We start from the raw sequence: 16,012 nt of genomic DNA, 5'->3' as shown, positions 1-16,012 counted from the left end.
TGCCATGCATCACGTTCTAATGACCTGGAAACCCCCTCAACCCTCCTTGATGTCCGTATGAGCTTTACATGTAGCAAGTAGACAACTCGTAACTATTCTCTGGCTCAGTAACAGTTGTTCCCATGAACAACCTTGCAGTTTCATGTGTTTGTCACCAAGGTTGATGCTTCATCTTTTTTCCTCTTTTTCCAAAAACAGCACACGCAGCTCTTCCAAGTGTATTGTCTTATTCAATGTTCCATCTTCTATTTTAATCTCTTTTCTCACCTCCTCGGCCATTTCAGGAGCTAATAGTGACGTGAAATATAATGCCCAGTTAAACAGTTTAGCGTTTTTTTCATCCACGTCAGATATATAAGCAACTCACAGAAAACAATTCGATCCCCCATGGTTGATACTGCAAATCCCATGATTAAATAGATTTTCTAAACAAACAAACCTACAAGAAGAAGATCTTCCTTCACCATCTACGTGCTAATGCAATCAAGACCTTGACAGATCAAACTATTCTTTTATAAACTCTCCATCCTTTTGTCTTGATCACTTACTCAGCAATAACATAACAGTTGATTTTTCGATACATACGATGATATGAATTGAAGCACTTACAGATGTCTCAATACCGAAATAGAAGCAGCAGAACATCCCGAACCAGCACAGTGCCACCTATATATATTTAATATTCTTGGCGTGTACATAACTCTGTAACTCCTTCAAACGTAGTTTACCAAATTCACCAAGCGTTTAATCTCGGCTGTTTCTTAAAATTATTCATGATGGCACTTGCTTCTGAGATTTGAATGTCTTCTGCAATCCAATTTTTGAGCAGCCGAAAAACGGAGAGATTGAAGGTATAATAACTCGCTCGCTGATAGAGGGAATGCTACGAGCAGTGAAACAGTTGCCGCCAAGTCTGAAGTCAGAAAGGCAATGCAACACTGCACTCTTAAGTTGCCACGTGTCTACATGCAGAAAGTTTCTCAAGTCGGTTTGGGGCTTTGGGCTATCTATAAGAGAACAACTCCGTTTCTTTCTTTCCTCTCGCTACGAAGGAGAAAACCTAGAAACTCATCATAACTTACTTTGACCTCTCACCTCTGGTAAGTAATCTATACACAAACTATTTTAAATATATACAATCTCTCTTAATCAGTTTTGACTCTTCATACCAACAAGTTTTAGACTATTTTTCCTCTTTAGATAAGATTACATGGCTTCCAAGTTGTCGAGATGTAACTAATCAATATTGAGCACACTAGTTTGGCTATAATACAATAAAGCTGCTTTCCAATGTTCTCTGTAAGCAAAGGTTTGAGTGGCTTTGCCTGATCATTAATTAATTGAGACCGAGTTTTGTATTGGAACCAAATCCTCCAAAACACTAGTTTTAATGGTGGTCGACAAGCCAACAACCTTTTCTTAAATTTGCTCTTAGAACACGATAATTTAAATATGCTATTAGGTATGTTACAGTCATTATGTTACAATCTCATGTATTAACTATGATTAACTATGATGTTCAGGGTTTGAGACTTTTACTTAAAAACTTGCAGCTATGCCAAAGGATAAAAGAGGAAGCTCGCGTTCTTTCAACAGTTCCAGGACGTCTCCCTACCATTGTGAACAGAATGTGCATCCCATGTCTAAAACGTACTTGGAATCCAAAGATGTAACAGAATTGGAAGAAGCAAGGTGTCCTGTATGCATGGAACACCCTCACAATGCTGTACTACTACTATGTTCCTCTAATGACAAGGGTTGCCGTCCTTACATTTGCGATACCAGCCATAGGCATTCCAATTGCCTTGATCAGCTGCGCAAATCATTTGCTGATGAGAAGCCATCATCAATTTCTCAAGACTCACCTCATGATAATACGGCACAACTGAATCTTGTGTGCCCGCTCTGTCGAGGAGAAGTTAGTGGGTGGGTAGTTGTAGAGCCTGCTCGCAAGTTCATGAATGCCAAAACTAGGAGTTGTGCTTGTGAAACATGTGATTTCAGCGGGTCTTATGCTGACCTCAGGAAGCATGCGAGGGCTAAGCATCCAAGTGTGCGACCATCAGAAGCAGACCCAGAGAGACAGCGGGAGTGGAGAAGAATGGAGCAAGAAACGGATTTGGGGGATGTTGTTTCTCAAATATTTGGACCAAGATTAGCAGGTGACAGGACTGAGGAAGAAATTGCAGTTGAGGGGTCTCAAAACGAAAGTGATGCTACGATGTTTTATATACAGTTAACTCAAATACATCTATCCAACAATATGCCTAGAATTAGTAGTATCGCATTACGACGTGTAACAGTATTGGTATTTATGCGTGGTGAATACCGTAATACAGAGACCAGGTCTGATGTCTTAGAAGATGTGAATAGTTCAGATGAGGACATTGTAAGTATGGACCAGCTGCCATGATTCAGTAACAATGACATGTTTAGATTAGTTATATATCCGCTTGCTAGATAGTTTGCCCGGTTTGGTAGCTTATGGGATGGTTGGGTACTTTTATGTTTTTAAGTCAAAGGAGAGAGCTGAACACCTCCTTCAGCAACGCATCATGTTTAGTAAGCCCTGAATAAAGTATAAAACAGATGTATGAATTTTTTTCAACATCAACTTATTTCTTTGATGCTTTCATCATTCAGTTTGCATGTATATACTGTTATATATTTCACTTTAATTCGTAAAGTAGGTAGGTCTCGTTAGTTAGCTAGTGAGTTGTTCAGTTGTTCTCGTAATAACACAAGTACACAAGCCAATAGCCCACTTTAGATCCACGTCTTCGGAAAGACAAGCAACATTAAGGTTCACAGAATCGAAATTCCTGGAAAATGGTGGGTAGTTGTGTAAATAGAGACTGAGCAGAAGAACCAAGAAGAAGAAAACGATTAAACGAAAATGGATATAGTAGGTAGATTATAAGCAGGATGGCGTAAAATTTGAGATTTTCCTTCTAAGGGTATTACGATTATGGCCTTACTGAAATAAAGTGTTCACTTTCCTCATATAGATGGAGCAGATGGGGTAACTTCCCATTCTTCCATCTCCTCTTCACTCTTCTTCTGTATTCTTAGCCATTTTCTAGGAATTTCGATTTGGTGAACCAAACACTATTGGGTTATTGGTCTCTTTAAAAACAGGTTTGCCCACACATTTTTGCAAGTGCCAACTAGCAAAGTCGGTAAAACCTCTAGGTGATGATACTAGAGGTCTGGAGCTCAAACCCGCTAGCATCAAAGAGTTACTGATCTCATTTAAAACGAGTTTGCCAATAATAAAAGAATAATAATAATAAGTAAAACGGGCTTGCCAATAATAAAAGAATAACAATAATAAGCGCACGTATGTGTTGAACAATTTATATATCCCCTAACAGAATGACACGTGTCTGTTTCTTTCCCGCCTAGTTTGTTAGCTTCTTTTTCCACATTTCTTCTCCTAATAACTACTATAAATAACCTAGGGAGAATATTTCATTTTGAAAACAATGGATTCTTTTCAAAATAACCAATTTGTCTTGTCAATATTATCTAATGAAGTATACGATGAGATGCAAAGTATGGAATCGTTGTTAATAAGAGCAAGTCTAATGGAGAGCTGCTAAATTGGGCTACTAAAAGTGCCACATAAGCCTTTTAGCTTGCCCAGCCAAATTTGGCTCTCCAAAATAAAAAAAAACCAATCCAATTGCGTTTTATGTTTTGAAGTGCTAAATGATACGTTATGCCGTCCGTCCATTATTTTTTGAAATTTTTTTGGACAGACGGCATAGTTTATGCCGTCCGTCGAAATTTAACACACGGACGGCAGAACTATGCCGTCCGTATCATTTAACACACGAACTGAGTTTTTCTCAAAACCGCGTGAGCTTGGGCATGTCAGTTGGGCTTTAGTGGCACGGTTTTAGAAAAACCGCGTGAGTTATATGGCGTGGTTTATCCAAAACAGCGTAGTTTGATATCGAAAATTTGATATTGCTCCTAAAGTTGCTTGGTGTTTTTTTGGTAGCTCTCCTAAAGATGCTAAGTATTCAACATGAATGAAACAAACATGAAATTAATTAATACATTACAGTAAACACCATTTGACAAATATATATATTAAAAGAAAAGCAATTAAAATGAAAAAATGTACTAGAACGTCAAGAGAAGTTGATAGTGCTACTGAGACAAAATGATTGCTTTAAAAAAGAATCCATCATTTTGAAACCCTAAACCCAAAACGCAACAGTCTTTCTTCCCTTTGAAACCGGTTAAAAACAGAGAGATTGAGAGTGGAGAAATGAGAAACTTGGCGGGAATATAATGATTAGTTGCCGGACACATGTTACTGACTAACTTTGGCTCTACGTGTTAGTATTTGGGCTGGGTTCGTACAACTTTCATTTATCCCTCAAGCATTCGGCCAAACCTCAAGCCCGAGTCTCACCCCAACATACCATAATTCAATAACGAACAATTCCATGAAAGATTATGCAAACCTAATGAACATATACTGAGTTAAATTCAATTTTTAATTGATGACTACAATTAAAAATTTTCGTATCATATCTCGTTATATAATTAACGAAGGGTAAATACAGTCGAATTTATAACTATCTCTCTTAAATAATCATATGTACTGAAGTGCTGGAACTCTCGAAGGGGCCAAAAGTGTGCGCACTTATAACTACAAGATCTTGATTCGTCATCGATCATCTCTAAGGCAAATCAAATATAACCCTGCATATTAGTTTTATGGACAACTTGTACTATCTGAATATGTTTGTCCAACTAAAATCTTATAACGTTTTAGTTGGAGCAAGATTGGTTGCATTGTATATGAGATTGTGGAAAACGACAATTAAAGTTAGCAAATTTGGGAGGGTAAATCATTATAATCATTGTCATAACCACACAACAACACAAGGATTTTCTTTGCCAAACAACTCACTGCTTGTTTAGGATTATAATATGTATAGGCATTGTCAAATTAGTTTTCTATGTATATTTAAACCCCATAAACCCAATATTAGAGTTCAATTCGGATGTTCCAAATAAGATGGTAAAATGTCGTGTTAGCCATATGAATCTTATTTCCAAAGATCACATAAAATGTATGAGGGGACATTATAATTTCATTTTCCCACTCTTTTTGGCATATTCCTCACCAAGGTGCCTGCTCTTATACTATTCCGCCTATTGTTAGATCGTGGTGAATTCATAGTTTTATTAAGTTGGATTAATATTTAAGATAGTAAAAGAGAAAGATAAAGCCACACAATCATGTATTAAGTGCAAGTGTAACTGTGTAACCCAAATTATCATCACTAGATGTCAAGTAAAACATGTACCCATTGTAAAGGATGCTTTTGGTAATCCTTATAAATACAGGTTTAGCGAAGGGATTGGGATGATTAGATAAGGTTGACCGAGTTCGTATGGACGAACTACCTACGTATTAAGTTCTCTCTGCTGGGGGGAGACTTGAATCAGGTCAGACGTAGTTCCTCATCCTCTTTATATAGGCAAGGGGTTGTGCTTCCGGCTCTTGCGCGTCAGGTCAGATCTAGGTCTTTAGGTCACTCCCAAGCCATGATGACGAGTTATTACGAAGCGTGCCTAAAGCTCCGGTTTTGATGGTAGTAATAAAGACATACGTTACCGACCATTGAGATGAGTGAGAGTCTGGGAGATCGCTACCATGAGAGGTCGTTCATGTGTAGCGAGTTACTATGAAGCGAGATCGTGTGACGAAGACTTTCGGGTCGGTTGACTACAGATTAGTCAGATCGCTTGCCGTAGTTGAGTCGCTATGAAGTGAGCTATAAGGATGAGGATCAGGGGTCGATCTGCATTCATGTTTGTGATGGACACGTGCTTGATATTCATTTGATGTGAATATTACTCCCTCACATAGCCCCATCTCAGTGGGTCATTCTGTTCGTGTGAGCGATCTACTGAGAGATTTAACTTGCATGTGGATGGCACATGGTACGTTTGATTTGAAAGGTCATAGCTAAGGTGCCTCGTTTTGCGTGACTACGTGGCACACTAGAGTTAGATAAAATAATTGTGTTTTATTTTTGAAAAACGAACCGGTGGGTGGCTTGTGATGTACGCTTGGAGAGTTGTGGGACTCCTCATTTGATTCGCTTGAGAACGAGAGCTATGGTTAGTTTCCGCCATTTTTGTTCCTTGTACTTTCCTTTATGTACGTTTTCCCTTTGCCTGGTTTCTGGTTTTATTCTTGGTTGAGTAGTTGTTGAGGGATTGAAAAGAGGAAGAACAATGTCTGATTCTGATGATACCCGATCTGAGGAGGTTAGGGAGGCTGATTTGAGTAAGGAGATAGAGGATGTTGGTTTTGAATCTGTGGTCGCGGTGGCGAGCAGTTCTGGTGCCTCATCCTCTAGTGGTTTGCCTCCTAGGGTAGTAGATAAATGAGCACTGAAAAGCTTTGGTAAATTGAGGTGCGCTTATGATATTCGTGTGAGCGATCTGGAGATTCACGAACTGGGTGAGGACGTTGTCGTTTTTAGTAGCGCGTTCATCCCCCATGATTATGGTGTGGTTATCTGCGAGGGGCAACTGAGAGCGGGGTTGAGATTACTGTTTTCTCTGTTGACATGTGAGTTTTTAAATTTTTGTGAGAAAGCGCCCTGCCAGTTCATTGGGAACACGTGGCGTTTGCTTAGGGTATTCAATCTTTTGAATGAGATTGGAGAATACAACATTGGTGTGGTGGATATTGCTGAGCACTTTGTTGTAAAACGATCTAGCGCGAACAATTTTAGCATAGACTTTGACTGAAAAGTCTAGCGTACTGGATGGGGTTAGTAACGAACCCTGGGAGAGGAGGCCTTTTTTGATAGTTGGGAATTATTGCACCTCTAGTTATAGTGTGGAGACTAGGGATTGTAATTTTACTGGTACGTACTAGGTTGTATGGTGAATCATGCCTTTGTTTTGTATGTTTGACAAGTATGTGTTAATAACAAACTAACCTTTGGCTTTCTTATGTTTTCAGAGGTTGCTATTTCCAGGAAGAAAGGTTGTAGTGTGATAGAGATGTTTGCTTGTCTGACTCATGCTGAGAAGCGAGAGAAGTTGCCTGAAGTGGCCAGCTATTTTGTGGAAAGAGGAGGACGCGGGATCAGGGCAAAGAGGAGGCAGCAGAAGAAGAGGTCTAGAGGTAAGGGTGTTACCAAGTCATCTAGTAGTTCGAGCGTGGAGTGGGAAGACAGCGGGATAGTGAGTAGGGAGCAGAGGAGGAAGAATGGTAGTGGGTCAGTGCGACCTAGTGGAGGAGTTGGTGGTAGCGGGAAGCAACTTGAAATGGATAGGTCTGCTACTGGTGGAAGGGGGAGAGGACAGGAGAGTTTCCCCGTTGATGTGGAGGACATCTCATTCGTTCCTCGTGAACGAAAGAGTTCCCTGAAGAGGAAGGTTGACGAGCCTATTTCAAGGGTTGCGAAGGTCGCTAGAGCGGTTGAGGTCATCCCCGATAGCAGTTCTGGTGCTGCTAGTGGGGAGCGAACTGGGCAGAAGACAACTCGGTCTTCCCGATCTAGGCCCTCGGTGGACTTTAGCATTATGGGTCTCGGGGATGCTGGTACTATTGCTGAGAGGGTGAGGAGAAATCTCCTAGTGTGAAAGTCAGGAAGGGTCATCTTAGTGTTTGTGGGGATGACCTGGAGCGTAACCTCGTTTATGTCAACGAGCGAACTGGTTGGGAGGTGACCGTGAAGAGGTCGGACTGCAGCTATAAGTCTGCACCTGTAGCGTCATGCTTGATGGAAGGGATTACGTTGGATGGTGATTGGAAGGATCTGGATTCGAAGGATCTGGATGAGAACCTGCGAGCGTTGGATCGGGCTCACTACTTGGTAAGTAACAAAGCGTGATCTGAAGATAAGGCTTTGTTTGTACGAGCTTTATTTGTGTTTCTAACCGTGTTCACTTGGCTGTAGATTATAGCTGGGTACCAGAAGATGAAAATTGTTGTTCAGTTTGCTGATATGGAGAAAGGAGAGCTGGAGAAGCTGAGGGACGAGCTTGCTAGTATTCGTACGGTGTAATAGGCTAAACAGAAAGGGTTGAACGACCTAAGGGCCAAATCGTTACCATTTCCTTGTAGAGCACGATCGCAGAAAACCGGGCGAGCGATCTGGAAGGGAAGTTGACCATGGCCAATGACTTTGCTGATAAGTGTAAGAGTGTGGTAGTAGAGGCTAATGAGGTGTACGAGCGCATGTTCACCGAATTAGAGGAGCTGGAGGACATGCATGAGCAGCTGGGGGTGGAGCATGAACAACTCAAGGAGGAGTATGCTCGTGTGGTTGCGGGCAAGAAGGAGGTCGCTCCCACCGTAGATGCTAGTGTCGTTTGTGCAATGGTACCCGCTACTATTACTCTTGTTGCTGATTTTCTTGGGGAGACTGAGGTGGGAACGACCTCTAAAGTCCCTCCTGTCTTGACCTCACTCCAGGTCGCCTCAGGCTCTTTACTGGATCCGCTTCAAGTTGATGAGTTAATCCATTCTTTGTAAGAGTTTATGTTTCTTTGATTGGCCGTGGGCCTAATACATTAGAACTGATAACCTGGGGAAGCTTGTGCAGTTTGCTTCTATGATGTGTTTTGAACAAGATTGAACAAACTAGTTCCCCGGATTGTTCTAAGCAGTTCATTGTGTGACGAATGCTTGCTAGCCGAGTTGGTTTTCTGGGACATCCCAGCAATTTGGCTAGCAGATGAACTGGTTTCATGAGCCTGTTCAGGCAGTTCATTTCTTTGCCTTTATGGAATGCATGCTTTTTCCTGTTGCTCTTTTCTTGATGCCTTGAATGTATAGTGCCTGATGTTGTTGCATTGTATTGCGTTGCATGCTCCAATTAGTAGGAAATGTCCAGGCTATGTAGCTTTTTAAGCTCGAGTGATCGTCTTGCTCTAGTTAGAGCGTTTTGGTTTAGAGTGGGCCTTAGCACGTGTGTGGCACACGTGAGGATGTGAACCGTTTGAGAGAGCTAGAAATGGTAACCTCCTTATTTTTTGGAATTTGAAAAGATGGCTGTATACACGGCACATCTGGTAGGGTTTCAATGCATTTATGGTAAGTCTTAGGAAGTGAAACGGTTTAACCTAAAAGACTTTTGTGAGAGTTTTAGGGGTACTGGTTCGTCACCTTCCTCAAGCTATTTGCCAAAGTTCTTGTCCAAGTTTTTGCCAAAGTTGTTGATTGCTTCAGGTTAGTCTCCGACCTTTTTTCATTGCTCTTCTTTGTGTTATGTAAGCTTAGTACGCTTCTTTTGTTGAAATTTGTGTTGTCAACAGAGTGTAGAATGTCGAGGCCAGATGGTGATGATTTTGACTCTTTGGTTCCTCCAATGGGAGGGGTGAGGGAGACCTCTCTGCTCATTTTGGAGGAGATTACATTCTTGCCCCGCCGTTCACACGATCTGGGTAAGCAGAAGGCGGTCTCTGCTGATACGAGAGGCACGAAGCGATCTAAAACTATGGCTCGCTCTGCTTCTGGTTCGCACCAGTGAACTGGAGGTGTGGTGTTCAGGAACCTGAGTTCAAGGGGTGGGGCCGACACGGCGCTCCTTGATCGTCTTTGTATCGGTAAGGGAAAAAGCTATTGCTGCTCGTGAGCTCTGGAGGCGGGATGGCGATCACCGGGAGACGATTAAATGCCTTTGGGAAGACGGGGAAGATGCGTGTTATAGAACGATCTGAATGCAACCTTGGGTCGGCACCCATAACTAACTATCTTCTGGAAGGTATTGTCTTGGAGGGTGGCAAGGAGATGCTGGAAGACCAAGATTTGGATAAAACTATGGAGACCACGGACATGGCTTGCTGTTTGGTAAGCTTTAATATTCCCTAGTCCCTTTTTATTGGAGAGAGTAACATGTGTGTTGCTATTGCAGTTTCTTACTGGGTATCATAAGTTGAAGCATACGGCCCTAGTTATGGAAACTATGGAAAATGACATGGGCAAGATAAAGCAGGACCTGTTGAACTTGCAGCTCGCTTGAGAGGTGGAGAGGAAAGAACTGGTTGAATTGAGGAAGCTGTATCAGGACGCTGTGTCCGAGAGGTCGTTATTGGTCAGTTCGATGGTTGACGTGCAAGAAAGATTGGGAGTAGTAACTGAGTACGCCAAGCAATGCAAGTCAGTTGCTCATCATGCTCAGCAAGTATATGACAGGGTATGCCAGGATTATGCGTTGCTTGAGGAGACGTACTTTGCACTGAAAGGAGATCATGAACGTGGGGCTCTAGGTACGAGTGTGCTTGTCGTGCCTAGAGATGCTAGTAACGCTTCGTCTACCAGTACTGCTCCTGCTGATCGAGCTGTTGTGCTTGCTGAAGATAAGCATGTTACTCCTAATGCTTGACCATTACTTCCGCATTTCTTCTTCCTTGGTGAGGTTTCTTTAAATGTTTATCTCATTTTAGAGTTTATGAGTGGTTGTAAAACAATAGAACTGGCTTCCTGGGCTTGTCTGGGCAGTTCGCTTCTTGAAATGGTTGGGGCTCGGCCCAGATATATTAAGAGCTGATAACCTGGGGAAACCTGGCAGTTCGCTTTATCTATTGCTTTAGTTTTGAGATTGGGATGAACTGGTTTCCACATAAATGGCAGTTCGGTACCTTTAAAGAAATGGTTTCCTGAGTGTGTTCAGGCAGTTCGTATTTGCACTCATGAAATGCATGTGTACTTTGAAGTATGATCTTATTTTTGTCTGAATGCTTGTTGTATATACTTTCGTAGGTGTATGACCTAGAAATGTATATCCCGTTTGGCTAGGGAGACATAGGGTACTATGAAGTGTTTGAGCTTGTGTGAGCGTTGTAGCTTAAGTAAGTGTGTTGCTCGTAGAGGGTATTTTGCACTTAGCTGATCTTAGGAATATAGGTCTCCAACCAGTGAGAAGTGTTAAGGCTATGTAGCCTGTGGGTTATGTAGCCCTGAGCTCGAGTGAGTGTTTTGTCATTCAGAACATTTAAGCTTTGGAAAGCATTGGAGTTCGTTTGAATGTTTTGCTCTTAGAAAGCGTTCTACACTTAGTTGACCCTAGAAATATAGGTCTCCAACCAGCGAGAAGTGTTAAGGCTATGTAGCCTGTGGGCTATGTAGCCCTGAGCTCGAGTGAGCGTTTAGTCATTCAGAACGTTTAAGCTTTGGAGAGCGTTTGAGTTTGTTTGAATGTTTTGCTCTTAGAGAGCGTTTTGCACTTAGTTGACCCTAGAAATATAGGTCTCCAACCAGAGAGAAGTGTTAAGGTTATGTAGCCTGTGGGCTATGTAGCCTTGAGCTCGAGTGAGCGTTTAGTCATTCAGAACTTTTAAGCTTTGGAGAGCATTTGAGTTCATTTGAATGTTATTATCTTACAGAGCATTCTGCACTTAGTTGACCCTAGAAATATAGGTCTCCAACCAGCAAGAAGTGTTAAGGCTATGTAGCCCTGAGCTCAAGTGAGCGTTTAGTCATTCAGAATGTTTGAGCTTTGTAGGGCGTTTTAGTTTGTAGATTTGTCAGCAATGGTATACTGCAGTTCATTAATGCTGAATAAACTATATGGAAAATGCTAAGAGAAAGAATTCATGGAAATGGAATTTTTATTGATAAAATTTCTTTAACAAGAAAGTATTCCAAGGACATGGAAGTGCCTGTCCATCTTGGGTTTTGATCCAATATGCTCAATTGCCTACGAATCGTTACTATATAAGGGCCTTCCCAAGTCGGTGCCAGTTTCGAGTCATCCTTAGTCTTTTTCAAGACTAGGTTGCCTGGTTAGAAGCTGCGAGGGTTAACTCGCTTGTTGTATGTCTTCCTCAGAGTTTGTTAGTAGGATGCCACTCGAATGGCTGCTAGGTCGCATCGTTCTTCAAGTAAGTCGACTTCACGAGCAAGAATGGGGTCGTCTCTCCAGACTCGACGATCTCCGATCGAGTTGTTGTAATTGTCAGCTCGGTAGGGATGACGACCTCAGTACCATAGCATAGCGAGAATGGTGACTTGCTTATACTAGAACGAGCTGTCGTTCTATGAGCCCATAGGATGTTTTCTAGCTACATTGGCAACTGACTTTTGTTCTTTTCGATATTCTTTTTCATGTTTTCCATAATTGCTTTGCTACTAGCTTCTGCCTGTCCATTGCTCTGAGTGTACTGGGGAGTGGAGAATGCGTGAATGATCTTCCATTTGGCCAAAAATTCTTTGACTATTTTTCCTTTGAACTGAGAGCCATTGTCTATTACCAATGTGTGGGGGAGGCCAAATCTGGTAATGATGTTGGTCCAAATGAAGTTTCGGACATTAGACTCTTTGACATGAGCCAAAGGAATCACTTCCACCCATTTGGTGAAGTAGTCTGTTGCAGCTAGGATGAACCAAAAGCCTGTGCTTTTCTGTGGAATGAGTGGACCCATGATGTCTAAGCCCCACATGTGAAATGGCCAAGGGCTGACAATGTTGATCAGTTCACGAGCTGGCTGAATGATGTTATAGCCAAATGTTTGGCACTTAATGAATTTGAGTACATATTTCTTGGCGTCGACCTGCATTCGTGGCCAAAAGTATCCTTGTGAGATCGCTTTGTGGGCCAGAGAGCGACCTCCTGCGTGGTTTCCACATTCTCCCTCATGGATTTCTGCAAAAATTGCCTGACCCTGTTTTGGGCTTATGCACCTTAGATGGGGTCCTCCAGCGGATTTCGTGAAAAGTTTGCCATTGACAAGGCAATAGCGACTTGACTGATATTGAACATGTCTGGCTTTTGTGCGATCTTCTGGTAATTTTCCGAGCTGGATGTAATCTATACGAGGTTGCATCCATGTTTGACTTATCTGAGTTTCAGAGAGTGGGCATAGGTCCTTAACTTCTAGGATGTGCTCATTTTGGTAAGCAGGCCGGTCGACTACCTCGATAAGAATTTTCCTTGGGTCATAGTTCGGTGTTTGATTTGCAAGATATGCCAAGCTGTCAGCGTATCGATTCTCGTCCCATAGGAAATGTTGTATAGTGACTCTTTTGAAAGACGGTAATAACTGATCTACAACTTGAAGGTACTTAGAAAGGTTACCTTCATTGGTGGTATACTCATGAGCGACCTGACAAACGACCAGTTGTGAATCGCTAAAGACCTTGAGCTCCTGAACATCGAGCTTTAGCGCCATGCGGAGTCCCATGATCAGGGCTTTGTATTCTGCTTCATTGTTGGAGGTCTCAAAATCGATGCGAACTGACTTTTCCACCATAGAGCCATCTGGTGATACGAGGACTATGTCGACTCCACTGCCCCCTGGATTGCTAGCTCCATCCACGAACAGTGACCATACCGATGGGTTTAATTGTTTAGCAGTCGGGGCGTTTTCTTCCGGTTCCCAGTTCAGGTCGTCAACTGGGAAATCTGCTTAGAAATCTGCAACCACCTGACCCTTCTGGGAGGTTCTTGGAGTGAATTCAATGTGGTGTTCACCGAGTTCTTCTGCCCATACTGCCATGTGAGTCGTCTTGTTGGCTTTAAGAAGTATCTTCTTTAGTGGCAGGTTGGTGAGCACCTTGATTAGGTATGCTTAGAAGTAAGGCCTGAACTTTCTTGCAAAATAAAGTAGTGCCAGTACTGCTTTTTCAATATGTGAGTAATTATTCTCGGTTGGCAATAGCGTTTTGCTGGTAAAGTAGATCAGTTTCTCTGTGTTCTGTTCCTCTTTGACGAGAACTGAACTGATAGAGAAGTAAAAAATAGCTAGGTACAGCCCCCCAGCGTTTCACTATCAATCGGTTTGGCCATCACATGTGGTGTTATGAGGTAGTCTTTGAGGGTAGAGAATGCCTGGTGGCATTGTTCGTTCTATGAGAACTGCTCACCCTTCTTGAGAATCTGTAGGAAGGGTCGGCATTTGTCTGATGCTCTCGATATGAATCGGCTTAGAGCTGCCACCATTCCTGATAGTCTCTATATCTGCTTCTTTGTTTTGGATATGGCATATCCAAGAACGCTCGAATCTGGTTTGGGTTTGCTTCTATCCCTCGCTGAGATACTTGATATCCTAGAAATTTCCCGGAAGAGACACCGAAGAGGCATTTCTTTGGGTTGAGCTTCATCTGAGTTTGCTTGAGTCTGGAGAATGCTTGTTCGAGATGATCTAAGTGATCTCCAGATTTCTTTCTTTTTACGACCATATCGTCTATGTAGACTTCCATGGTGTCTCCTAACATGTCCTGGAACATTTCGGTGACCAACCGTTGGTAGGTCGCTCCAGCGTTCTTTAGGTCGGACGGGAGGACTTTGTAACAGTAGATGCCTTGTTCTTTTACAAACGATGTTTTCTCTTGGTCTTCTTCTACTAGTGGGATCTGGTTGTAGCCATTGTAGGCGTCCATGAATGACATAAGTTTGTGGCCAGCTGTTTGGTCCACGAGTTGGTCAATTATTAGTAAGGGGAAGCCATCTTTAGGGGTTTCTTAGTTGACATTGGTGAACTCTACACATAGGCGAATTGTGCCATTTTTTTTGGGACTGCTATTATGTTAGCAATCCATTCAGGGTATTCCACTTCCCTAATAAAGCCTACTTTTTTGAGATTGTCGATCTCATCGTTTATTGCTTTTTTGAACCTAAAAGATAGCTTCCTAGGTCGTTGGCGAACTGGTTTTGCATTAGGGTTAACATTTAACTTATAACATGCAATATTGGGATCAATTCCAAGCACATCGATATACGACCAAGCAAAAACATCTTTATTTAATGATAAAAAGCTTACAAGTTGTGCCTTGAGAGTAGGATCAAGGTTAGCTCCTACATAAACGAACTTGGGGTCGTCCTCAGTTTCGAGGTTGACTTTTTCTTTCATCTTGGTCGGAGTAGTGGCTTCAGTGGGCAGAGCGACGGTCTCTTGTGGCGTCTCTTTCACTTGAAGGGGTGGGGCGACCTCTGGGGCCTGGACTTCTGGAGGGACATTATTAACCGAGTCCCCGGTGTGCTCTTTAGTGAGGTCGCTGTGGTGAGTGTTGGTCAAGGTCTTAACCTCAGAGATGAAGTCTTCTGTCAGCTTGGTTTTGGCGATCTCGCTTTGTTTTTGAGTGAAGGCCCAGCGGGTTTGCTAACTGAGTAGATCTGATTACAGTTGTGAGCATCGAGCTGGTTGCTACGGAGTTCCATCATGCCTCTGGGGCCGGAGAAATGCAACACTTGATGAAGTGTTGATGGGACTGCTTGCATCTTGTGGATCCAATGGCGTCCTAGTATAGCAGTGTAGGATGAGTTGACATCTAGAATGCTGAAGTGTGTGTTTATGCTGACCTTGTCTTCATGTGATCCCACTAAGACAGGCAGAATGATGTCACCTATTGGGTCAGCTCGTGATCCGTTGAAGGCATAGAGGGGGGCTATGGGATCGACCATGACTGATTTGGGCAAGTTCATATCCTTCAGAGTGCGATAGAACAGGATATCACACGAACTGCCTGGATCGATCAAGACGCGTTTGACAGTCCAGTCACTGATTTTGATGTGGACTACCAAGGCATCATTATGTGGGAGGCACACCTTGTTGAGGTCGGCTTCAGTGAAGGTGATGTCTCCTGAGTTGCGACCATTTTTGCGTGGGATAGGTGCCGCTTGTGAGGAGAACTGGTATACTTCATGGATGGCGCCCACTCGTCTCCTTTTCTCTCTAGAGGACGTGACCGAGTCGTCTTGGAAGGTGATCATGTTGATGGTTCTGTTGGTGCCTCTGTCAGAGGAGTGCTTGGTGATGCTCGTGACGTGATTGCTCCTTTGAACGTCCTCTTGCATGAGAACAAGCTCAGCTGCTTGGGCGTGGTGGAGTTCGGCTTCGCTTTCTGTGAGCCATGAATTTGTGAAGCAGGTCGCCATTAGGTATATCGGTATAATGTTTGAGATGCCCTGCCTCAATGAGGTCTTGAAGGTAGGTATTGAGCCCCCGACATTCATTGGTCTCATGGCACTTTGCTTAATGGAAAGCACAGTACGGCTTCCCTGGTGTGTCCTTTGGCCAT

At 42.7% G+C, this 16,012-nt stretch overlaps 1 protein-coding gene across 2 annotated transcripts; it reads left to right on the top strand.

The window, feature by feature from the left end:
• Positions 1 to 229: 229 nt before the first annotated feature.
• On the top strand, positions 230 to 2,608 carry LOC147510393 (uncharacterized). Of its 2 annotated transcripts, none has more exons than XM_086599317.1 (2): positions 230 to 1,100; positions 1,554 to 2,608. In XM_086599317.1, the coding sequence occupies exon 2, from the start codon at positions 1,556 to 1,558 to the stop codon at positions 2,411 to 2,413; it is 858 nt and encodes a 285-aa protein (XP_086455443.1). In that variant the 5' UTR covers positions 230 to 1,100; positions 1,554 to 1,555; the 3' UTR covers positions 2,414 to 2,608. The 2 variants fall into 2 exon arrangements, with proteins under 2 accessions (XP_086455443.1, XP_086455442.1); XM_086599316.1 differs by having other exon boundaries at positions 1,524 to 2,608.
• Positions 2,609 to 16,012: the final 13,404 nt, after the last annotated feature.

The sequence above is a fragment of the Coptis chinensis genome, chromosome 3 (assembly GCF_015680905.1).
Source record: "Coptis chinensis isolate HL-2020 chromosome 3, ASM1568090v1, whole genome shotgun sequence".
Lineage (NCBI taxonomy): Eukaryota > Viridiplantae > Streptophyta > Magnoliopsida > Ranunculales > Ranunculaceae > Coptis > Coptis chinensis.
Note: the sequence above shows the minus strand (reverse complement) of the source record. Positions and strands in the feature narration are given on the sequence as shown.